The sequence below is a fragment of the Tiliqua scincoides genome, chromosome 1 (assembly GCF_035046505.1).
Source record: "Tiliqua scincoides isolate rTilSci1 chromosome 1, rTilSci1.hap2, whole genome shotgun sequence".
Classification (NCBI taxonomy): Eukaryota; Metazoa; Chordata; class Lepidosauria; order Squamata; family Scincidae; genus Tiliqua; species Tiliqua scincoides.
Genome location: NC_089821.1, coordinates 70946983 through 70971848, shown reverse-complemented (window position 1 = coordinate 70971848; position 24866 = coordinate 70946983). Strand labels below are relative to the sequence as shown.

Genomic DNA, 24866 nt, shown 5'->3' with positions numbered 1-24866 from the left:
TGGGTCCTCCGTTCTAGAGGCCTTCTCCCACCTCTTCAGCTTCTTAGTTTTGTTAGGCATGACAGCAAGGAATGCCAGCAGAAAGTGCTGAAGCCTGCATCGCAGGCAGTAAACCAAAAGCATTCATTGGCAGCTTGGATTCAAGTACCTGTACCAGTTAGGGTTCACATGACGGGTTCAAGTACAACCTAGGATTGTCATCTGCCTTGGGTGACCAGATACAATGGGGGACAGAGTGCCTATATCTTTAACCATTGTATAGAAGAGGGAATTTTTGCAGGTGCAGCCCAATATGGAAGTTCAACCTTTAACAAGCTGCACTACCAAAATTCTCTCTTCTATACAGTGGTTAAGGGTGCAATCCTGACCTTGTGTTAGACCGGCGCAAGTCCCTTGTGCCAGCCCAGGAGAGTTGCAATCATTCCATAAAGCATGTTTGCACGTCCTCGTGTGTCGGCTGGTCCAGCGCAGGGATGCACGCTGGCCTATGCTGTGGTTGGACATGCTTTGCTCACTGCATCCATCCTCCGTGCCAACTTGGGGATGGAAGGTTGCGTGGGCCAACTCAGGGGTCTGGGAAGGGCATTCCGGGAACAGGAGGATGGGGAACTAGAGGTGGGGCTGGGACCCGAGAGTTTTGCAGGATCCCAATCCTGTTCCCTGAGCAGCGACCGGCCAGTTTGTGTAAAGCTTCCTCGGTCCCTTTTATGGGGGGGGAGGGGGGATGTGGCAACACGATCTCCAGGATCGCAACACTAAGGGAGGCAGGGTTTGTGATTTCACTTACGGTGTGCTTCAGTAACAGCAGGAGTTGCGGGGAGCCCCGCGAAGCCCTCCGCAAGTCTCCCAGAGGCTTCGAATGTTGACAGTGTGTACCAGAAGTGGTTTACGCGCACGGTTTGTCACATTCTAAGCCTCTGGGAACCCTGTGGAGGGCTGCATGGGACTCCCCACAACTCCTGCTGATTGCTGAACACCACTGTAAGTGAAAGCACCCCCTCACCACCCTTAGCGACACAATCCTGGGGATTGCGTCATTGCCCTGGCCTCTCCCCCGCAAAGACTTACTTAGGGAGTAAAACTCTCCCTAAATTTGAGAACTACTGGTCTAGTGTTTTATAATCCCCATGATCCAGCAATGTGTGTTTGCTGGTATAGGACAGGGCTAACAGCCCAATCTCATCCAGGATTGAGCTGTCTGGGGGAGAAATCTATGACAGTGGAAGAGTTTTCTGCTGTTGTAAAATGGCTGCTGATGAAACCCACAGAGCTCCATTGGTGGCCATTTTGGGAGTGCTGCTTCAAGAGGTAGCAGTGCTCCATGTAAGTTGTCAGTTCCTGAAACGCCTGCTGGACCAGGCAAGACAGTGGCAAAGGCAGGAGTGGGTTGGGAGGGAACAAAAATGGGGGTGGGGAGGGGCAGGGAGTTGGCAAGAAGCAGTGGATCTGGCAGCAATGGTATCCTATCCCCTCTTTTTTTAGCCTCCCCACTACTTTCTTCTGCTCAGACTTGAGCTCATACAGGTCCAAGGAGACTTGCTGCATGGGTGGGAGGAGGAAGGACAGTGTTGGGCAGATTTCTCAGGAAGGTTCTCTTGAGGCCTAATGAGGGTTCATACTGCTTTGGTTGGGGGGTAGCCAGAATGAAGGGTGGCAAGGAGACCAAAAGTAGGAACAATGTATGTTCCAGGCATTCAACAGGAGATTTATTAGGTAAGTCAAACACAAATAAAAGAGTCTATAGCAGTGGTTCTCACACATTTAGCACCAGGACCCACTTTTTGGAATGAGAATCTGTCAGGATCCACCAAAGTGATGTCATAACCGGAAGTGACATCATCAAGCAGGAAAATTTTTAACAATCCTAGGCTGCAATCCTACCCACACTTACCCAGGAGTAAGTCCCATTTCCTGTCATTGTTAAAAGAATATACATAGTAGCTTGTTCAAAGTACAGGTCTGTAATATTTCCCCAAATGCAGTCACATGGTAGCATCAAGTCTAATATATTAAAAATAAAATATTGAAATGAATGGGGATCCACCTGACATGGGCTCATGACCCACCTAGTGGGTCCCGACCCACAGTTTGAGAAACACTGGTAGAACAGTAATGGCCAACTTTACCCTGCAACAGCCCTTAAAAGACCAATCCCTGAGTTAACAGCTCTTGGGACTCCAGTAGCCTTCAGAAGCTCTTACCCAGACTGAGACCTCAACCTTATCTGCTGTCAGCTTTTTAAACAATGCCCTCAGAAGCTTCTGGCAGCATGTCCAAATATGGGCATTCTTTCATTTGACTTTAGTTTGGAAACCTTTATGAAGCAGATTAACCCTTTTAACTAACATACACCCTTTACTCTGACCTTTCACAGGCAGTCTGAGGAGATTTTAACCATAAACACTTCTGAACATACAGGTAACATGGTGTAACATTGCTTTGCTCTCACCACTCAGAATGGCTGCGATGGCGAGGGGGGTGGCACCGCTTCCATGGTGCATTGAGATGCCCTGCAAAACATATTGCTGTGCTCCTCTCTTGGAACGCCACTGTGGACCACCACAAATAAATAGCGTAGGGATTATATTCACTTGATCATGTCAGGATTTATTTTATTTTCAGCTTGCCTTTTAGCATCCTTGCCCATTTTTGTCACCCTGCTCCCTTTTTGGTCTCTGTTTTCAAGATCACCAAAGTCTTATTCTTCTTTTATTCTTACAATGTCTTTTCTGTTGTCCTCATATACTGTGTAGCTTTTAAAATAAGCTTCTTGTCCTTCTACAGTTTCACCTGCCTGTTCTTAGTTCACTCAGGAAGCTGTGGGTTGCCATGTCCCCTCAAACCATTGCATTCAATTCCCAACTTTTTAGCACTGGGACCCACTCTTTTGGGACCCACCTAATTTTATGAGACTTTTAAAAAGTGTGACTTTACCAGCTGCTCAAGCCTCTATTTTTATCCTTCTGGGGACTGCCTTCTGGAGTGTTCATGCTCCTTGTATTGGGACCATTCTGAAGGCCTTGTGTTTCCCTTCACCTGGCTTCCTATAAGAGCCAAGGCATGGTAAAAGCGCATGTGTAAAAGCACACGTGTAGCCAAGTTTCACTTTCCAAAAGGCTCAATATACTGTATTTTCCTTGCCAGCAGTGAGGGGAAACTTCCTTCTTGAGAGTTTGTTGGAGCCTGTGCCCATTGGATTGGGACCATTCTGGTTGCATTGCTCTCTGCTTGCTTTTTGAATTGGAATGAGGCATGGTTGCCTGCTCATGAGTAAACATGCACGGTTGGCAACCTTCAGTCTCGAAAGACTATGGTATAAGCCTACAGCACCTGGTATTCCCAGGCGGTCTCCCATCCAAGTAATAACCAGGCCTGACTCTGCTTAGCTTCTGAGATCAGACAAGATCGGGCATGTGCAGGGTAACAGTTGCTGTCACATGCTGCTCCATTTCCCTAGTACTCAATTTTTTTTTTTGTCAGTTATCAGCTTGTCAGTTTTGCAACCCACCAAAAATCAGGTTGTGACCAACTGGCAGGTCCCGACCCATGGTTTGGGAACCACTGCTCTACTGGATTTTGGGCTCCCTGTTAACTTGGTAGGGAGGTTTTCTGGGAGGTAGGTCACTGCTCTGGGTGGTGGCAGTGAAAAATACCTTTCCCTATTTCATTACCCAGGCAAAAATGTGAAACAGGGAGTTGGAAAGAGGGTGCCTGCTACTAACCACAAGGAACTGTGAATGACTTGCCCCATATCTACCCTTACAGATCTCTTAGTAGTTAGTCATACCTAATGAAGCAATCTGGAGTTTGTACTGCTTCTTACCAGCCCAGGGTGCATCTAGTCCAGCACTCTTCGCAAGAACAATCCCAGAAATCAGAAACTGACCAGTAAGCCACTCCTTTCGCCCACACCTGATCTACAATGCTGCAGAATAGGATGTGGATTGTGACTATGTAGTCTTTTTCTACCCTATTCTTTGCTCCCTACATGCATATACCTCTCTCGATCCCAGGCATTTCATCTCAATATTTTCAGATGAACCCACTGTGCCAGGTATTGGAAATACTGTGATAATGAAGGTAGGTATTGGCAACCTTCAGTCTCGAAAGACTATGGTATCGCGCTCTGGAAGGTGGTTCTGGCACAGCGTCGAGTGTGGCTGAAAAGGCCAATTCGGGAGTGACAATCCCTTCCACACCGGGAGCAAGTGCAGTCTGTCCCTGGTCTGTCTCCCTGGCTATGGGCCTTCCTTCTTTGCCTCTTAGCCTCAGACTGCTGACAAAGTGTTTCTTCAAACTGGGAAAGGCCATGCTGCACAGCCTGCCTCCAAGCGGACCGCTCAGAGGCCAGGGTTTCCCACTTGTTGAGGTCCATCCCTAAGGCCTTCAGATCCCTCTTGCAGATGTCCTTGTATCGCAGCTGTGGTCTACCTGTAGGGCGCTTTCCTTGCACGAGTTCTCCATAGAGGAGATCCTTTGGGATCCAGCCATCATCCATTCTCACGACATGACCGAGCCAACGCAGGTGTCTCTGTTTCAGCAGCGCATACATGCTAGGGATTCCAGCACATTCCAGGACTGTGTTGATAATGAAGGGAGAGCACAAGATAGGGGGAAATTGAAGTTCCAGAGTCTGCTTCAAGTTTGAAAAGACAAAGAAGTGGTATGATAGCACAAAGGTCATTACCAAGAAAGGAAGCAAGAGCCACTGGTGTACAAGGGTTCAGAATTCTAGAAGGATAATATCATTAAGTTGTATAGGAGCCCTGTGATATCTGAACCTCACCTTTGGATCCTAACCCACTGATGTCAAATTGCTCTAGGTTTTGCATTGCATTGTTTCACATACTCTGAGGCCAATGCAGCTACTAATGGATTACTCAAAGACTGCAAATGTAGTAAATGAAGATATCCCCTATTTAAGTAAATTGCCTCCTTCTTCCTTATATGACAGACATTATAGACACCATTATAGAGGGTCTTATTTTGGGCATCATCTATCCAGCAATTCCAGGCAACAGTGAGCTATGCAGAAAGAACAGTTGGTGCCACAGTGTGATGCATCCAGGCCACGCCCAGCCACCTTCAGGGCACAGAAAGCTCTGCAGTGGTCCTGCTGTTTTCCAGGAACATAAGGAGTTAACAGTCTTTCAATCACCCTCATGTCCCTCCTCCCTCCCCCTTGCTCTGAAATAGAACTGTGACTGGCCACATAGTTGCAGCTATTTTGGATTAATAGCTGTCACCTGGAGAATACACAGGGGGAGGAGATTCAAGGAGTATATTGGCTGCCTCTGACATCATTGGCTCTCTCCGTTCTGGGCACATTGATAAACAGGGTGACTCACTGCAGCCTGAGATTACTTTCTTGGGAAATGGCCAATAATTCAGCCCCCAAACTGGGAGGGGGTAGAGAAGAAAGGGCACTGCTTCATTTCCCCTAGTTTCCAGGGATATCTGGTTTGTTCGTAGTTCTTGAATCCAAGCCAGGGAGATTACAATGGCCTTTGGGCTCTGTTGGAGTGAATTCATTAGGGGTTGGATTTCCAATGTGTTGGAAGGGGGGTTTCTGGGAAACACATCTGTTAACTCACTAGAAACAGCACTTTCAGCTGTGGATGAATGTCAGTGGAAACCCTATTCCATGCACTCGTATCTCAAATAGGCTTGCTCTCCTTGCTTCATCCTTTACTCAGGAGCTGAGGTGGGGATTTGCCCAGAGGCCAAGGAGGAGATTAATTCAGACTCCCTATGCATGAAATGATTGCAGAGCTCAACTGGTCCATTTCCTAATATTAGGATTAAATATAGTGTTAAATATGCTTCAAGTATCCTGGGAGATTTTTTTTCAGCCTCTTTAATAAATACTTTGAATGACTTGGCTTCCCTCCCGTCCACGGGAACTTGTTTTCCTTCCCAAATCTTCAGTTTATTTTTTGTGGTTGTGCCAAAATTTTTAACTTCTTTTTGCTAAGTTGAAATTTAAATGTTCTTTGGTTCCCTGTGTAACTTATAAGTGGCCATTTGCACATCAGAAAGTATTTGCTGAGATGGTGTTAACTTGGTCAGTTTTCTCTCCTCATGTCACCCTTTCACAATCCAAATCTGGCATTTTTCATACCCGCCATTGCCCTCCAGGTCCATGTTGGGGGCCCATGCCTGCCGAGGCCTAGCAGTTGCCAAACAGAAGCGGAACTCTTATATCCTATGACTTGCTTGTTGCCACCCCCTTTCCCAGTCCCACAAGTGCTTTCTTACTTGCTGACAGCTGTTCCAGGTTGGGGGTTGGAGGAAAACAGGGAGGAGACAGCTGGATGATGTCAGTACTCAGAGATACAAATAGCCAGCGCTCTGATCCCCTTCCCGACTCTGACTTGCTCTTTCAGAGCAGCTGTTACCTTTCTGCCTCCATCCCACCCAGCAGCCATCATGAGCCAGTCCTACTCCTCCAGCCAGCGGCAATCCTCCTACCGCCGTACCTTTGGTGGGGCAGCCTCACCCTCCTTCCCGCGTGCCTCCTTTGGCACCAAGGGCTCCTCTGCTAGCTCTATCTCATCTCGGGTCTACCAAGTGTCGCGCAGTGCTGCACCACCCAGCCTATCCAGCTTCCGCACCAGTTACTTATCCCCAGTGCGCTCAGCCTACCAAGGTGCCGGTGAGCTCCTCGACTTCTCCTTAGCTGATGCCATGAACCAGGAGTTTCTACAGACGCGCACCAATGAGAAGGTGGAGCTGCAGGAACTCAATGACCGCTTTGCCAACTACATTGAGAAGGTGCGTTTCCTGGAGCAGCAGAATGCACTCATGGTGGCTGAGGTCAACCGGCTCAAGGGTAAGGAGCCCACACGCGTGGCTGAGATCTACGAAGAAGAGCTGAGGGAGCTGCGGCGCCAGGTGGAATTGCTGACCAGCCAGCGAGCACGAGTGGATGTGGAGAGGGACAATCTGCTGGACGACTTACAGAAACTGAAGCAGAGGTGAGACTGAGATGCCCACTCTGGCAGCCACTTGCTTGTCTAAGTTCATCCTTCCTGTCCTACGCTTATCTGTATACTTAGGGTTTTTCTTAAATGGGTATTGTTCTCCAGTCAGAGGTAAAGGCCAGGGCAGCACATTACATAGAAGGCAGAATCACCTTGGGGTTGTCATCCTCTTCTGGCTTCCCAGAAAGGAAGGCAGAGGTCCATCTGTTTCATGCCACTGTTGGACAGGGTTTTGGTGAGCAAGTCTTGCCTATGCACTGGGCATCTTTCCCTCTGCTGTTGCATTTTTCTTTAAGTTGCCTGTGTATCTTCTGCCACTGCCACCCTCAGCCATTGCCCAGGGCACCAGTCTCATTTATGGAAGGTATTTGCAGCATGCCTTCCCACTGAATGGAAATAACCTTCCTGGACAAGCTAATTTTGGACCGTTGTGGACACATGAGTATTCTAACTTGCATAAGGCCCAGGGATGGGTCCCCAAATGGTTGACTATTGTCCATCTTCTTAAGTACAACAGAGTACACCTCTCCTCCACACACCTCTCCCCACAACAAACTACTTATTTTTGGAATACACATTAGAGGTCAGGGTGTATTCAATAATGGTTCTGCCTTCCTGCAATACTCCCTCATCTGAGACCTTTTTTCAGTCTTTACAAACTGAGGAAATCCAGATGGTTTGGTCTGACATTCCTTTTAATGAGGCTTAGTTGAATTTAAATGTAACCATGCCCAAGATCTAAGAAAAACAAAACTGAATCTGGATTGAAAGCCTCTTCACAAGTGGTTGAGTGGGTCATGTTAAGAACACATAGTCTGTCCCCAAACCTAGTTATCTTCTCCTGTATTAACTGGATTAAGACAAGAGGACTAAATTGTGTTCATTAAACACCCTATTTGGAACTGGAGATTATGGACAATTGAACAAATGCATGCCTACGTATATAGGCACACTTACAATGATAGTAAATTAAATGATTTATGCTTTTGTAACAAGCACACCTGATTTCTCACAGGACCACATCTTGCTTGAATCCCAGCCAACAGTCTTTTTCTCAGAAAAGGCCAAACAAAAGCCTCAAACCCTTTGACACTCACTCTTCAAATAGCTGCTTACATATCCTCATCAGGCCACTTCTTGGCCTTTCTTTTGATAAGTGGAACATACTGAGTCCTTTGCCCATAAGCCTTGTCCCTCAGTTTTGGGGACATGGCATTTTCCAGCCTGCTGCAATCTGCCCATTTATATCGCAGCTCAGCCACTAACCAGGATCCAGCAGACTCTTCTCAAGTCTGTAAAATTGCTGTGATAGTGACCTACCTCAAAGGGTTGGTGTAAGAATCAGCTTAGTTAAGAAAATATTGGATCCTTGTCTCATCTTGAGCCAGTAGTGATAGTGACTCCTACCATTTTTTCACCTGAGAGACACTGAGCTGTTAACAGCTGTGTGGGAGACAGAAATTCAACAAGTACAGCTCTTTTCTGGCATAAAGATGTAGTGATAGAGAAAGCCACACCTGCTGAACTTCCTTGTGTCATGTAATTCTTACACACTCAAAGAACTTGAGACTGAAGGTTGCCAACCAACCAACCAACCAAAGAACAAAAGGTAGCAATTCTAGTAAATATATCCCAATGGAGGATGTAGATCAGGGGTGCTCAATAGGTGGATCGCGATCTACTGGTAGATCGTGAGGCAAAATGAGTAGATCGCAGAGCCCTGTCTCTCCAAACTGTTAATATGTCAGTTTCGTCCCCAGTATGTGGGGTGGGGAGAGAGGAGAGGCCTCCCGTGTGCTTCCTGAAGCATCTGGTGGGCCACTGTGGGGCACAGGAAGCTGGACTTGGTGGGCCTCCTCTGACCTGGTCCAGCAGGGGCTCCATACATCAAAGGGGGTGTCTGTCAGACACTTCCTTCCCCCCTGGTAGATCTCCGGGCCTTGCTGGGTTTCAGAGTAGCTCTCGAGCCAAAAATGTGTGAGCACCCCTGATGTAGATGGTGTAGAAAAGTACAAATTGCTTGGAAGGCTTCTGACAGCAGTATCCAGTTGTCTGCCATGCCCCACCCTCCCCATACTGAGCTTAAGATGAAATGGGGGAAGAGAATAAAGCCAACTGCTGACCAGCAAGCTGGCTCCAAGTAGCACAAAGCAACGAGGTGGGACAGCCTCTGTTGTAGTTCCTGAGCCAGAGTTAGAAGCTGAAAGAAGGAACCAGGCACAAAGAGGGCATGGTGTAATTGAGGCTCCTTCTTTCCACAGGCCCCCTGCTGGGCAGCTGTGGATTTTGGGTAATGCTTTATGACACAGCAGGGATGGGAGAGAAAGAGTAAATCAAGTAGATGACTATTAGAAAATCAGGTCCCCAAGGAGTAAGGATCCTAGCACCCTTCTTCAAGAAGGACAAGCCTAGTCCACAGCACTATGCCAGGAGTCAACATGAGGAAATTAGAGGTTCTAACATTTCTCCTCTTGATTTAGCTCCCTTATGATGGACAGGGCACAATTAGACACAGCCGGAAGCAAGGAATTCGGAATCAGCAAGGCTGACATTGACAGGAAGTTCTGGCACCCCGGAGCAATAAAAAGGGAGAAACCCTGAGAGAGGCAAAAAACCTCTCCCAGGCTGCATTGGACATGCCAGCTCTGGCTGAAGCTATTCCTGGAGATTTTTTCCAACATGATACAATATTGTAAATTTTTGGAAGTTCAGTTAAAATCTCCAAGATAGATTTCAGTAGCCACCTGGAGAGTGATGCTGACTCTGGGACACTCAAGATCATTTCTGGGAGTTTGGCAACCGCATGGAGTAGCCTCATGGTTCCCAGAGCAGTTGCTTTAGGAAGTCAATGACCTACACTCACATACTTCAGAGAGAGTATTCCCCAGCATGCACTGCTTCTGGTGCTTTCAGTGGTCAGAAAAACACACTGGCTTTAACACGCATTCTGCACGAAGCTATGAGGGTCCAGGAAGTAAGAGGAAAGGAGCTACACAATGCAGCTGCACATCCTTTTTACTGCTACTACTTGTTTCCATGTAGCTGTGGCAAGTGAACATATTGGTCATAGGAACAGTTTTGCAATGAACTGTGATCCCTTGGCTCTGGATACAAAAACCAAGCTGGACCCTTTGCAGAGTGGTGGTGGTGAAGTATGTGTTCAAGGCAGAGAAAAAATCTACTCTACTTGGAGTTGCAGTAAATTAGTTGACTTAGGAGGAAGTTCCATTACGAACCCTACCTTGGACTTGGGAGAAACCCTACACATACTCCAGTGCAGTAGGGTGCCATCTTCCTGTGCCATCCTCCTGATGCATTTGCCCCCAGACCACATGAAGGGAGATAGAGATGGCTGCAGGATTAGGCAGGAGTCCTGGATAGAAGCCTGTTATTGTCCAAATTCCCCAAATGATGTCATCTTTCTCTAGTGCCAAATGAGTAGGATACTATCCCCAGCATTCTAGCACCCCAGTGCATTCCACCTGTTGTGTGTCTGTGCACCTAGCATCATTCCATCACTGTTCCCCAGTACTCCAAACTGGGATCCCTTCTACCAAGGGTTTTTCCATGCTTTTTCTCGCAGGACTCTGGCTCCAGCCCCCTTCATGTAGCAGAGCTCTGCTACCCTAAAAGGGAAGGGGGAGTGAACATTACCCTTTAGTGAGCTCATGCCTTTGTGCTCGAGGCTTTGACTATAACAGGCAATGAGAGGACATGTTCCTGTCCTATTCCATCTTGGCCCGGAGCCAGATCCCACCCCACCCTCTAGATAATTGCCTATTTCAGATGCATACATTATTCCTGTGGCTTGGATGGAGTCACAAGCTGACAGTTAGAGCCACAGATACCCCTCTTGGCCCCATGGGGCATGTGAAATGCAATGCTGAATCCAGGCCTATACACATCTCCTCTGCTTTATCTAGCTTTCTGACCCATGCTTTCTGCCCCACTCCCTTAGGCTGCAGGATGAGATCCATCTCAAGGAAGAAGCAGAGAACAACTTAGCTGCTTTCCGAGCTGTAAGTTACCAGGGCTGCTTTTGATGCGTTTGGGGGTGTGAACTGCATTTTGACTAATTTGCAAAAATACACTTTTAGTCATGAGAAATAGTCATGGAAGACATTCCTGGTCATTTCGACCCGCTTATGTCTGGATTTTTTGCTCTAAGTGTATCTTGACCTGCCAAGATTTTGCTTTGTGTAAAACAACTGCTGGCAGGGCTTTTGATTACTAATGCAGAGAAACTGTGTAGTGTTTTAACCCTAGTGAATAATATAACTTGGAGAATTATATATCAGTGCAGTAGAATTTCTTATTGCATTGATGTTTTAATTACCATCTATCAGAATGAGTAAAAGTACTATTCAAAAGAATGAGCGAACTCTTATTCTAGCTGAAGAGGTGAAGAATCACTGCACACATTGTCTGAAAGAGGTTTTTTTAGCTTCTTTGCATTTCAGGAAGCAAATCTCTTCTTTAAGGAGTAGCCCCAGTCTGAAGAGTAACTCCTTAAGCTCTCTGCCAGCTCTTCAGTCTTAGGGCGCAATCCTAACCCACTTTCCAGCACCTACATAAGGGTAATGCAGCTCCAAGGTAAGGGAACAAACATTCTCTTGCTCTGAGGAGGCCTCCATGAGGGCCACCCAACTATAGGATGCAGCACACACCCCATTGGCACAGCTATGCCAGTGCTGGAAATTTGGTTAGGATTTGGGCCATAGTCTCTGAACATTTGATGTCATTCTTGAATTAATGTAGTGTCCTATAAGGGCTTAGGCAGCTGCTTCACTGTAAGGATACCAGAAGCTCAGCTGATATTAGAAAATGTCACCTCGAGGATCTTGGGTACTGGCCCTAAATGATTGCATTTCCCACTAATTTCCTGGTATTTCAGATCTTCCTACATGATTTTGATTGGTCAGACCCCCAGATGAAGTTGGTTGAAAATCAGAGAGCCAAAGCCATGGTCTTCTTAGAAGCACAGTTAAATAGTTGCCCCATGCATCGATCATCTCCCTTCCCCCCTCAAAGTTATGCAGATGTAATGGCTAGGGGTGTTTTTGCATCTGTTCCTATTGAGATTGTATCCCCCTTTCTTTACTACCACAGGATGTCGATGCAGCTACTCTGGCCCGTATTGACCTGGAAAGGCGTATTGAATCCCTGCATGAGGAAATAGCATTCCTCAAAAAGGTTCATGAAGAGGTAAGTGTGTACCTCCCCAAAGGCCCTTACCTTCTCCTTTGTGACTTAGCACTTTTCAAAAGGATGACAGCCAGAAGAGGAAGAATGGCAGTTGGGTGGGTATAGGAAAGGCATGGGCATACAGGCACACATACACCCAGAGCATTAGGCCTAATCTTTCACTGGCTTTGGCCCTTCCAGGAAATCCGAGAGCTGCAATCACAGTTGCAAGAGCAGCAAATTCAGGTGGAAATGGATGTTTCCAAACCAGACCTGACAGCAGCACTTCGCGACATCCGTGCCCAGTATGAGAGCATTGCTGCTAAGAACATCTCTGAGGCTGAAGAGTGGTACAAGTCTAAGGTATGGGGCAAAGGCAAGGGTTATATTCGTTGTGATTTCTGGGTGCAGTTTGTGCTGGGTCTCATTCATAGCATGACAAAGGCTCTCTTGTATTAATCTTCATGTACACCTGTCTGCCCCGCCCCCTTCTCTGCATAAAGGTGTCTGACCTGACCCAGGCTGCAAATAAGAACAATGATGCATTGCGCCAAGCCAAGCAGGAGATGATGGAATTTCGGCACCAGATCCAGTCCTACACCTGTGAGATTGATGCACTCAAGGGCACGGTGAGACTCGGTACTGAATTGGTGGCAGTGTCAGATTCAGAAGTCAAGCATGTCCTGTTGGGCAGCTTCTGTGCTCAAAGATGTCCTCATGATGATTGATCAAAATACTTGAGGAATAAGGGACTGTGCAAGATGGAGCTTTTACTGGGCGGAGACAGCTGCATTGCTCTGGGAGGTCATGGCCAGCCTCTTCCTGAAGGCCCACAGCACTTGGTGGGAGTGCACATACTTTGCATGCCTGAAGTCTCAGGTTCAATCCCTGGCATCTCCAGAGGATCCCAGGTAGTAGATATGGGAAAGACTTTCGAATGAGACATTGGAGAGTCTTTGTCATTCAAAGTAGAAAATATTGGTGCAGATGAACTTAAGGCCTGAGTCAATGTAAAAGCTTCCTGTGTCCATATTATGGGGCCTTCTGGAACTTCTTTATGTTCAGTGTGCTGGAGCTGGAAATGTCTCTCCCACTATCTACAAAGTTGTCCTTCTCTGGGCTTGGGTAGAAATTTTGGGCCTCTTGGTTGCCACCTCCTTTCTCCATATAACAACAACAACAACAACAACAACTAGGTATTTATATACCGCCTTTCTGGTCATCAGATTACTCCTCTGACTTTATTCAAGGCAGTTTACATAGGCAGGCGTTTCTAAATCCCTCAAGGGGATTTTTACAATCATATAGGTTCTCACTTTCAAGAACCAACAACATTTCACAATGGGTCTTCCTGGTTTGGTCTCACTTCTGGCCTCCGGTTCTCCCATGCAGGCTGACAAGCAGCTCCATCTCTCACATGGAGGGCAGCCAAGATGCTTCTTGCTCACACCAGGAGCAGGTGGAATCACTCAGCTCAGCTTGTCAGCTGCTTCAAGGTCCCGCCATTCAGGGAGCTGCCGGTGTCCTCAAACCGGCAACCTTCTGATGTTATCTTTGGGCTAATGGAGGCTCTACCCTCTAGACCAGACCTCCTGCCCTAATTCCAGTCCCCCCAACTCTAACTCATTTATCAGGTTATTATTTCACCTTCATCTTTCTCCATATGGACCAGTGGCCCACACCCTGATCCTGCAGCCACCATTTTTGTTATGTGACAGTAGCTGAAGAACAAGGAGACTCTGAACGAACCAGTTCATCCCTATACCTACTCTCTGAAGTGCTCATTTCCTGTTTCTGCCCTGTAGAATGACTCTTTGATGAGACAGATGAGGGAGATGGAGGAGCGTTTTGCAGGCGAGGCTGGCAACTACCAGGACACAATCCAGAGACTTGAAGAAGAGATCCGACACTTGAAGGACGAAATGGCACGGCACCTGCGCGAGTACCAGGACCTGCTTAATATTAAGATGACTCTTGATATTGAGATTGCCACTTACCGCAAACTGCTGGAGGGAGAAGAGAGCAGGTGAGTGCTGGTTTTGTGTTTATTTATAAGGGCCTAGCGCAGGTGCCAAGACTGTGTTGTTGACAGTTCAACCCCATAGAAATCAAGAATGGAAGGCAGCACATTTTGAATAGCCAACTATAAGGGGTATTACTGCAGCACAAAGGCCCTTTGCAAACCTTGTATTTGATAGCAGCAAAAGAGGATCAGGGAATGTGCACCCAGTGGATGAAAGGAGGGCTAGAAATATTATACATGAATAAAACAAATAAATGAATTGGACTTCTCTATGATGACACCTGATGGAGTTTGCTGTCACCTATGAAACAAACACACCAGTCAGTCTCTCAGGCATCAAATTACATGTTTTGTTTTCTGTTGATGAATGTTTTGGACCCATATGGGATGGGATCCATATTTTACAATGATGCTGTAGGATATGAGGGGGAACAGTAGAAATAGTCTGAGAGGAAACAGCCTCTCAGTAAGTGAGCAAAAGAAGCACAACCTGTTCAATTTCACAAAGAGAAAGACAGAACTTAGTGATTTTCTTTAAACATCTCCCTTGGAAGAGCAGTTATGGGCTGTTAGAGCAAAAGGAAGCTGAACAGGAACTAGGGAGGCTGGACTGACTCTCCTCTCTTTCCTTTCCATGTAGAATTGCATTGCCCGTCCAAACTTATTCAGCAATCAACTACCGAGGTATGTGACATGTTTGTGAGAGAGAATATTAGTTATGGTATACAGTACATTTAAAAACAGGAGAACTGTAGTTGTGGGGTTTTCAAGTTGGGAAGCCCCAAATTGGACAGAACTATAAGTGCAAACCTCCATGCTGTAGCTTGTAGGGAAAAGCAACTTTAGAAGACAGCAGGCGAGGTGGGGAGGGGTGCTTTTCAGCAACAAATTGTGTGCCCCATGCTCTGGTGGAAAAACAACTGGAGGATGAGTTTCAGGAGAAGGACTGGTGGCGCTTCTGTGTTCCCTCCACTCCCTAGGGCACATCCCTCTGAAGTTGATGTCTTTTTTTCTGACCTACAGAGACCAGCCCAGAGCAGAGAAGCTCTGAGGTCCACACCAAGAAAACAGTGACCATCAAGACCATTGAGACACGTGACGGAGAGGTAAATGGGCAAGCCGGTGGGCAGCAGGAATGGGCGGTTTGGTTGGGAAGCAGTGAAGAAGCCTATGAAAGGACCAAAATGGACTTTTCTTGTCTGCTGTGGTTGGGTATTGCTGACCCTTTCAAGTTAGGCCCTGCCGGGAGAGTAATATGGGGAGATAATTAGCAGGAACACTGAACCCTGACCAGCTTTCTCTTCCTTCTGTAGCTGTGAATGACTCATTTTGCTAGCAAAGGGAAGGCACATGGGACTAGAGAGCACAAGAACTCATGTGGGAATGGGCATAAGGCCCTGCTAATTCACAAGGTTAGGAGATCAAGCCGGGGGATTTCCTGAACCTCTTTCTCTTTCTTTGTCCAGGTGGTGAGTGAAGCCATGCAGCAGCAACATGAAATGCTGTAGATCTTACCCAGCTCAGAGAAACAACTGGCCCGTCTCAATCTTCTTCCTCCCATGTGCATAAACCTGGGGTCACGGGCTCCCACACACTCTTCTGCACGCCCATTCTGTGATGGTTCCACTGGAGAACCCCACACACTCAACCATGTGTATGAGGCTCTCCTTGCACCCAGTTTCCCAAAGCCTCTCTCCTTCTGCTCCCCTAATGCTCTTCCTGTCCTGCAAGTGGGGGGAGGGGGGAGGAAGGCAGGGCAGAGAGGCACAGCTCTAGGTGTATGTGTGCATGCATGTGTGTGCATATGTATGTATGCGTGCATTGGAGGGAGGGAGGCTTCCTGCCATTCTAAGGGCTGTAGCTCTGGCCCCCACTTGCAGATAGAATTCTCACCCACCCATACATGCATCATGCATGCAATAACCCATATAAACATGCTCTGGTATTCTTATATAGCTTCACCCCCAATCTGAACACAGTTCCCTGTCTCCTCAAGGTCCTTCCAGTTGCAGTACTGATGTGTCTGGTCTTCCGGCCATGAAGGGACAGGGGATGGGGAGGTAGGAAGGGAGGGGAAATGGGTGTAGCCCAGAAAATGAGGATGAACCGATTGCCCAGCCTTGTCTCTGGGACCAAAGCCACAGCCCACTCTTCCCCCCAGTGGAGCGGGACTCCTTGTCTGGGGGTTGGCATGGCTTCTATCTCTAGCTTCAGTGAAAGATTGTCCCTCCAGCTGAGCAGGTCTCCTTACTGTGACTTGCAATTTTGGATAAGGGTTTACCCTTCGACCTAAGTTGGGGCTTCCTGCTAATGCAGGGGGTGAAGGTTGTGAGGGTTAGAACCCTAAAGGAGGAAGTGAACTGGGCTATCTAGGATAAGAAGCTTGGACTCTTAATGGGAAAAAATTTCCACTCCTGTGGTGAAGCTCCTAGTTTGGGATGTGGCCTGTGAGGGTCATCAAGGAGAAGAGGACCTGATGTGCCCACCAGAGGCTCCCCTACCTTAAGGATTAACCCCATCCTATAGCTGTTTCACAGAGGCTGCATTTAAGGGGCTACTTAAGAATTAGGGGTGTGGGACAAGCTAAGAGAAGGAACTGGCAGGTGACAGATATGGGGAAGAGAGAGGGAGTGAGAAATAGTTTGTGGGTGTGATTGAAAGAGGAAAGAGGAGACGGAGAGAGGCTGCTATGCCCTGACCCTCCCACCCAGCACATACCTGGCTCTGCCAAGTGATTTAATAAAACATGGAGCACAAAACTGGTTGTCTGTATTTTGGCTGAACCCCCCCCCCCTTCCTAATTGTGGTGTGACAGGATTTCCTGGCCACAGGTGCCACTTTCACAGTGATATGTGAATGCCCTTGGGCTGAAGGAAAGTTGAAGTTCCAGAATTATACAGTCTGAAAGAACCAGTGCTTGGAGAGTTTATTGTTCCTGCATCTGGGATGCATGTCCCTATATCGTCACAGACATGGCGGATGGTCTGGGAGAAATCTCATTCTCTGAATATTGGATCCAGGTCCTCATCTGTCACATGGAGACATGTTTCTCACTTTCATACATGAATCAGTATTAATAACAACAAGGTAAGAGGGCAGGGTTGCCAATACCTGACCCAAAGATGGCTTCTGTTCCATCAATAGCTGTATGACAGGGAATGACTCATATGTGCAGCTTCCCTTCCAACAATGCTCAGAGGCAGGAGGCACCCAGCACCCAGCTGCACTCCTCTCTGCCACGTAGCTGCTGAAGGTACAGGGGTATACTTGAAAGCAAGACACATGCAATCACATTTGAACTGATATTTCCTATTGCAGCCCAATGCACAATGTCCAATAAGACAGATATACAAGAATATGCACAATGTCCAGTAAGGCAGATGCTGCCTTGTATACATGCAATCCAGCTGTGATGCTTTGCACATGCTTTCCTCTGTCACTATTTCCACAGAGCTGCTGGTTCATGGGGTATTTTTCATCCAAGGAGTAGTTTAAAAAAAAAAAAAAATCTCTTTCCAAGTTCATGTTGACACAAGTTCCTTATTTTAACAACCGCTTTAACATATGTCTTTTAATTTCTATTCCATAAAGAGGAATGCATGTACCCACTTCTGCAAAGTGTGTTCATGTGAACATTAATCCCTGTTCCCTGTCTTGTGCCCCTGTTTGCCATAGAGGGAAGGACTACTTCCTATCCAGACAGCAAAGCAAAATGGGCAATGGCTTTAGATTTTGGCAAATGCGGGACAGCAGGAAGGCTAAGTGAGCCCCTGCTTCCTGTTATGCACTTCTGAAGCGGGTCTTGCAAAGAAATTACTATACAGAAGTGCAAAACAGAAAATGTTAATTTACTCATCCTTCCCATCTGCTAGTTGTCATATGTCCAAAGCTGCTGTGTGAGAACCTCATCGTGTATAGGTTGGTGAGATGCAAATGGGGGGATTGGGCTCCTGTTCCTATTGTGTAGAAGAGGGAATATCAACAATTGCTCTTTGGCATGCCGAAGCACTGCAAGCGTGGGGAATGTGAATGCCTTCTTCATACAAATATAAAAGATTGGCAACCCCACCTTCTGTTTTGCCTGATCAACCCACTCGTGTTTACTTACGGCTAGAGGCTCTTTCATCACATTAGTGAAATGGGTTCTCTTGTGTGAGGAAGAGAAAGGAAAAATACTCTTGTATGTAGAGTGCACGAACCACAAGTCATTCATTCCCTGTTGAATAATCCCAGACTATCTTGATGAATATGAATGCAGCCTAAAACAGTGCAGGAGTCATGTGACGTAACTGTAGGCAAAAGAAAAGGGACTGCACTAGTAGCCAGTGGCATCACTAGGGTTTGCACCACCTGACGCAAGAGGCCAGTGCATCACCCCCATGATAGACGTCCTCCCATGCAATGGGCGGGGCATCGCCCCCAGCGGTAGGCAGGGCGATGCACAGTCACCCCCACCATTGCTGGTTTTTTGGCTATAAGTTTTGATAGAATATTTTGACACGGTTTGTTTCATTGCATTCAGTGTTGAATTGCACATCTTGCTGTATATGAAATGAATTATTTGAAAATACCAAAATTTTAAAATTTTGGTCAGTAGGAGTGTCACTTCCCCTGTGTGCATCACTGCAAGACATATATGCAGATGAACAATCATATAATTTTTAAAATGCAGATGCAGGGGAGGGCACCAGACATAGGTTGTGTCTGTTGTCTTGTGTGCTCCCTGAAGCACTTGGTGGGCCACTGAGAGTTAGAGGAAGCTGGACTAGATGGGCCTTTGGCCTGATCCAGTGGGGCTCTTCTTAAGTTCTTAAAAAGTCCTGCATCAGTTGTCAACAATAGATCCTTAAAACACTAATCATACTCTAAAGTTGCTCATAATAAAGATAATGTTACTGTGGTCACCCAGTCAATCTACTGGGCGATTACTGGGCGAAAGATTGCTTTCCACAATAAAGGGCTACACTACATGTTTCATCAAACAGGCTCCAAATCAGAGGCCTAGTTGGGCAATTTTCTAAAAGAAAATGCAATGGTATAGGGAGGGTTCCCAGTCCAGATCAGGTTTCCCTAAAACTGCTATTTGGCCCCAAAGCTTCTATGTGCTACAAATAGGAGATGTTATAGATGCATAGGGAAAAACAGAGAAACTGCTCTTGTAAATACAGGTCCAGCCTTGTTATACATGCATTTTTTATACAAGAATTTGATTCAGCGCGAATGGCCCCTGCAAATGAGAAGGAATGTGCTGATCCCTGGAGAAGGGGAAGAATGCATCCCTTTAAAATCACAGTTTAAAAAACTGCTTTTTACTGTTGTAGAGAGATAGTCATACAAGTGCTTACAGATATAACCTAAGTATTCACAGATTTTTCTATCTCAAAGCTGATGAGAAGGGCCTTTTAAATTAAAGGAAAACAGTCCTTTAATAATGCTAGAGAGGGCGTCCGGCTGACAATCCATCAATCATTCTCTCTGCAGGCTTCACTCCTCCCTTCCCCCTGAGCAGGTGAAAGAAGGCTAAATGGCAGTGATTATCACCTTCTCCATTCTTTCCTCCTTGCTGGGGCTCTTGCTGAAGGGAGGAATGGCTGCCTCCTAATGAAGCCTGAGAGACTGATTGACTCTCTGTGCATTACAAAGGTCAGCAAGGCTGTTTTTAAATCACAAGAGCAAAGAGACTTTGTTTTTTAAATTGATTTACTATAGTGCGTTTTTTGCTATCCACTGGAGTTCTGGGAACTGAACCCTTGCGAATAATGAGACTCAGCCTTGATCTTGATCTTGAATAATAGAAACCAGCATAGAGCTTCATATATGACTGAAATGTGAACAGTTGCCTCCCACCACAACATTAATACTGTAATGGAATGTTAAATGTTTTACCCAAGCTTTACAAGAAATTCAAGAGCAAGCTGCAATTACAGGTACAACCTCTGGGATGCTACAGCCCATCCATTGCTAAGTTCAGTGAACCTCACCCAGCTGGTAGCTCTTTTGGTGACTGTGAACCCAGAAAGAAGGCAACCTGAAGAAGGATTGAAGGGGCCATCTCTTGTGATATTCACAGGCAAAAAAGAGTAACTGAAAAGGGATGGGCACTTGACTCAGGATGACTCAACTTGAGTTATGCAAACACACATTTTTTGAGCACTTGAGTCACTGACATTGCTGGCCCTGACTCATCTCACAACTTGGGGTCAATGACTAAAAAAGAGTTGAAATGACTCAAGTCCTATCACAAGTCCCTCTCTCTTGTGTGTGTGTGTTTTCTAGCTTACTTTTTTTTCCTGCATTCTGCTGAAGACCTTGTGGGTGATCTGAAAGCCAGCATTCAGAAGGACAGCAGCAGTAGTCATTGTGGGTGTAGGTGGTTCCAGGAGGTGGGGGCTTGGGGGTTGAGGGGAGGACTAAGGTTTAACGCAGTGGTTCCCAAACTGTGAGCCGTGGTTCCCCAGGAACCACAGAATCCAGCCAGGGGAGTTGCAGGATGCTCGTGAATTGGGAGCTGCAGCCAATGGCCCAGTAGGTCAAGGGAGCCACCAGTTGAAAAAGTTTGGGAATCACTGACTTAAGGGGTCTTTTTTTTGTTGCATGAGGCTGGGGGGAGGGACCAAAAGACTCCGCTCATTTCTCAAAATGACTCATGACTCGACTCAAAGTCCTCTAAATTCCTCACAGGTCAAGTCATGACAGCCCACACAGTATGATTCATGAGTACAGTTGCAGGGTCACCGACTTGGGACTTAACTCATGACTCTGGCTCAGTGACTCCAGCACATCTCTGTAACTTAAGTGAAAAGGTTATTTAAAGGGAGACACACACACACAGAGCTGCAGAAACCATGTTCTTGATCTGGTAAGTTAATACTCAGACAGTTCCACAAATCTTGGTTCTGCATCTTTTTACATTACAACAAAATTATTCGAGCCTGTTGGGGAATGAAGAGGTAGACACACAACCTTGGTTTGGAATCAACATGAGCCTTGTGTGTATCATAGTAACACCACAAAGCAAGACTTTAGACATGAAGCAAGTCTTCTTCCAAGTCACAACAATATTAATTTCTGGGTAAAATTCTGGGTAAAAAAGATTTGATTCAGAGGGAATGAAGAATATACAGTGGTGCCTCGCATAACGAAATTAATCTGTTCCGCGAATCCTTTCGTTATGCGAATTTTTCGTTTTGCGAATCGCGTTTTCCCATAGGAATGCATTGAAATTTAATTAATGCGTTCCTATGGGCAAAGAAGGTCAAAACGAAGTCAAATTTGGTTTACAAAGTGTTTATTACGTGCTCTTTAAAGGCATACATACTGTACAGAGGATTTCTAAAATTTGAAGCATACACAAAATTTTTAATTTTTTAAAAAATTCGTTATGCGAAGCACGGACCTAAAAAGTTTTCGTTATGCGAAGCATGGACCTAAAAAGTTTTCGTTATGCGAAGCACGGCCAGAAACTTTCGTTATGTGAGTTACCAAACTCAATCGAAAAACTCTTTCGTTATGCGAGTTTTTCGGTGCACGGGGCATTCGTTATGCGAGGCACCACTGTATACAAATGCCCCAGTAAAGATGTGCGACTGGTGAAGAGTTGACCCCTCTGACTTTCAAATAGCTTGATCTAACACTCACAAGTGATAACGGTTATGTCTATGTCATGGAAAGTTTCCTCAGAAGATTACTGCCTAGCAAGCTGCTGTCAAGGGCATACCAATAGGCCAGACCTCTTTTTTTCTGATCAGTTGACAATTTTGCCTAGGCAGCAAATAGCAAGCATCTGAATGGATAATTCAGTCTACAAATCTACAAATGAATCTACAAATGAGTCTACAAATGATCATCTGAATCAAGAAGAGAACACAACAGATTTAAACAGCCAGTCAAAAGAGTTTAGAATCTGATAAATTTACATGTCAGAAGGAGCGACTAGTAAGATTGCCAACAAATACTGGTGCCAGGTTGCTGGGGTGGGGGGTCTGGGGTTAAGACCTGCACCGCGATCAACATCTCCTGCCCACCCCTTGATTGGGTTCTCCTCTGCCACCACTACTGAGGGCTCAGGGGTTCACTCAGCCAGTAGGCCTTGATGGGCATAGGCCTGCAGCCAGAGCTGAACCTGTCCAACCACTAATGCCATTCCTGTTACCAGCTTACCAGGAAAAAACTGGTCTGTCTTGTTCCTGTGTCTTTAACAGCAGCATGATGGTGGGAGCAGAAGATCCCTCCATGCACTCCATTCTCTTCTCTAATTGATGAATGCTGCTAGGCCCATATTGGGAACAGTAGCACAGGCCTATGCTGACCAGGAATGGAGGGATAAAAGATTTCAGCTAGGGTCAAACCCTGACATTTTTGCAAGCAGTAAGTATACTCATATTTTTACTCTTTCCTGGCATTTGAATTTCTTTCCAGGAACAGTTCTCCCTGCAGAGCAGCAGCTGAAATGCTGGGAAATAGAACAAAATGTGTTGTGAAACAGAAAAGAGACACCCAAGCCGGAAATTCCAAGGTATGCAGTGAAGCACGTAAAGGAGCACATTATTGATTATTCACCTGCTGATTATTCACAGTCCAAAGTGACTGGGGTGAAGTGTACTGATAGGGATGGGAAAATCCTGGAGTTACCGGCCCTGCAACTCAACTCAAAAACAAGTCATAACGGGGGCACTTTCCAAATCCCCGCATCACCCTTTCACAACTCGATAGGACTCGAGTTGAGTCGCCCCCTTTAAAAAGCCCACCATGGAAAAAAATGGGGCTGATGCTGAGCTGTGTGCAAATCCCTTTAAACATTACCCCACTGTCCCTGCCAACTCCAAAGTCCGGCAGCAGTGCAGAATGCACCAACCCCTTCCCTTCCCCTGTGCGATCCCACCCCGGCCACGATGAAGGAAACACCCCCTTCACTTCACAGGTATGGAGGGTGCATCCCAGCTTGGCCAGGCAGGAGGGCATGTGGGCAGCGTGAGCCGAGTGAGCGAGGAAAAGCCTGCCACAGCTCCGTGGAAGGAAATGGGGCTGTATGTCTCAGTGTTCCCTTTAAACTCTCCTGCTTTTCCCATTCCACCTGTCAGACAGCAGGTGTCTGTCTGTCTGTCGGAATGCACCTACCCCTTCTGCAACAGAAAATGCAACTGAAAAAATAGCAGGAGGACGACAAAAAAACTCTGGCAAGAGAGACTTGGATAAAAGTATGGGTGATAAAAGTCACACCCCTGCTGTGCCCACCTCCATCCCACCTTTCAGGCAGTAGTGTGGAATGTGCTGACCCCTTCCTTTCCCAGGTGCCATGACCCCAGCCCAGCCATAACAGATCCCACCCTCCCTCCCTCCTCTTGGCATGGCAGAGAGGGAGGGAGCAAGGACACATCCCAGCTCGTCAATCTATCCAAGTGTTATATTTGTATTTACAAGAGGTATGGATTGGGAAAATCGGTTTGGAAAACCTAGTCTGAATTCACAGGCTTTAGGAAGCCCCTTGAGAAAGGGGAATGAAAGCAAGTCCTTAGATGGGAGAAAAACTTGTTTAATATGCCGATATGGCCCAGTTCACAAATTACAGTAACCGGCTGCTATGAACAGAATGAGAGGGTGAAAAGTGGGTGGCTGTTTTTCTATCCTCCCAGAACAGTGTCCTCCTACTTGTCCCTGCCTCCTGCAGCCCCTCCTTCTGCTTTCAAAACCCACTACCCTGTGGTCCCTATGAGGAAAAATGGCTGCTCCTGTTTCCCTCCCTCTCCCGGAGATGTGTCCTTCAGCCAATGGATGCTGCAGAGATTCATCCTTTGGCCAATGGATGCAGCAGAGGACCAGGGAGCCGCCTCGCTGTCTGGGTTCTGTGCAAAACCCATGTAAAATTGAGACTTTTTGCAGAAACCGCAACAGGTGCCGCATCATGAAACTCTGCCAATCTTTTGGAGCGAAAACAAAAAAAAATTAACCCTTTCACTCCACCCCCCAGCCCATCTCTGAACATAGCGTACCTGGCTGCTGCTGCTGGTGCCCCATGTGCACCAAAAATGTCTTCTGGATCATTTGAGGAGGTTTTTGCAGGAGAGAGGGAGGCAGCGCAACCCATGACCATTGACACGCAACTTAAGTCGTCAGAGTGGAACGCGAGTCACAAGTCAAGGGACCCCTGACTTAAGTGTTTTTCCAAGTCTTCCATGTGTGCCACTCACAAGTCCACGAGTCGGCAAAATGCAGCAAAATGTGCATTTTCATGACTTGAGTCTGAGTCACTTGCTTGAGTTCCCATCCCTGCTGATCATATACTCAGATAGGGGTGTGTGCCCACAAAGGAGGCCACATGCCAAGCTGTGGCAGTCTAAATATGCTCATACAATGTTTTTGGGAATTCAAGGAGCTTCCATCTCTGCCTACTGTCTAATTGAGACTAGTACTACTGATTCTCTTACCTTAGTATTAGGTAGCATTTGGCCAATTTGACCAAAATGACCCAGCTATTTTGCTTTTTTCCTCAGGTGGATGGGTGGTAAACCATTTGGGGACCACTATTGGGACGCACCCTAATCTACCACCCTGAGATTTTTCCCATATTTATAAAGAGTTGGCCACATTGTGATATAACCATGTCATTTTGTATATTCCATGTTTTCTTAGCAAGGCCACTTGCTGGGATTGGCATACGCCCACCTGATCCTTTCAGA

The 24866-nt window shown here is 46.5% G+C and overlaps 1 protein-coding gene across 1 annotated transcript; it reads left to right on the top strand.

The window, feature by feature from the left end:
- The first annotated feature begins 6358 nt into the window (after nucleotides 1-6358).
- On the top strand, nucleotides 6359-16949 carry DES (desmin). Its single transcript, XM_066611585.1, has 9 exons — nucleotides 6359-6977; nucleotides 10942-11002; nucleotides 12093-12188; nucleotides 12369-12530; nucleotides 12671-12796; nucleotides 13973-14193; nucleotides 14831-14874; nucleotides 15214-15296; nucleotides 15657-16949. Exons 1-9 carry the CDS (start codon nucleotides 6430-6432, stop codon nucleotides 15696-15698), a joined length of 1383 nt encoding a protein of 460 aa, XP_066467682.1. The 5' UTR covers nucleotides 6359-6429; the 3' UTR covers nucleotides 15699-16949.
- The last annotated feature ends 7917 nt before the right edge of the window (nucleotides 16950-24866 follow it).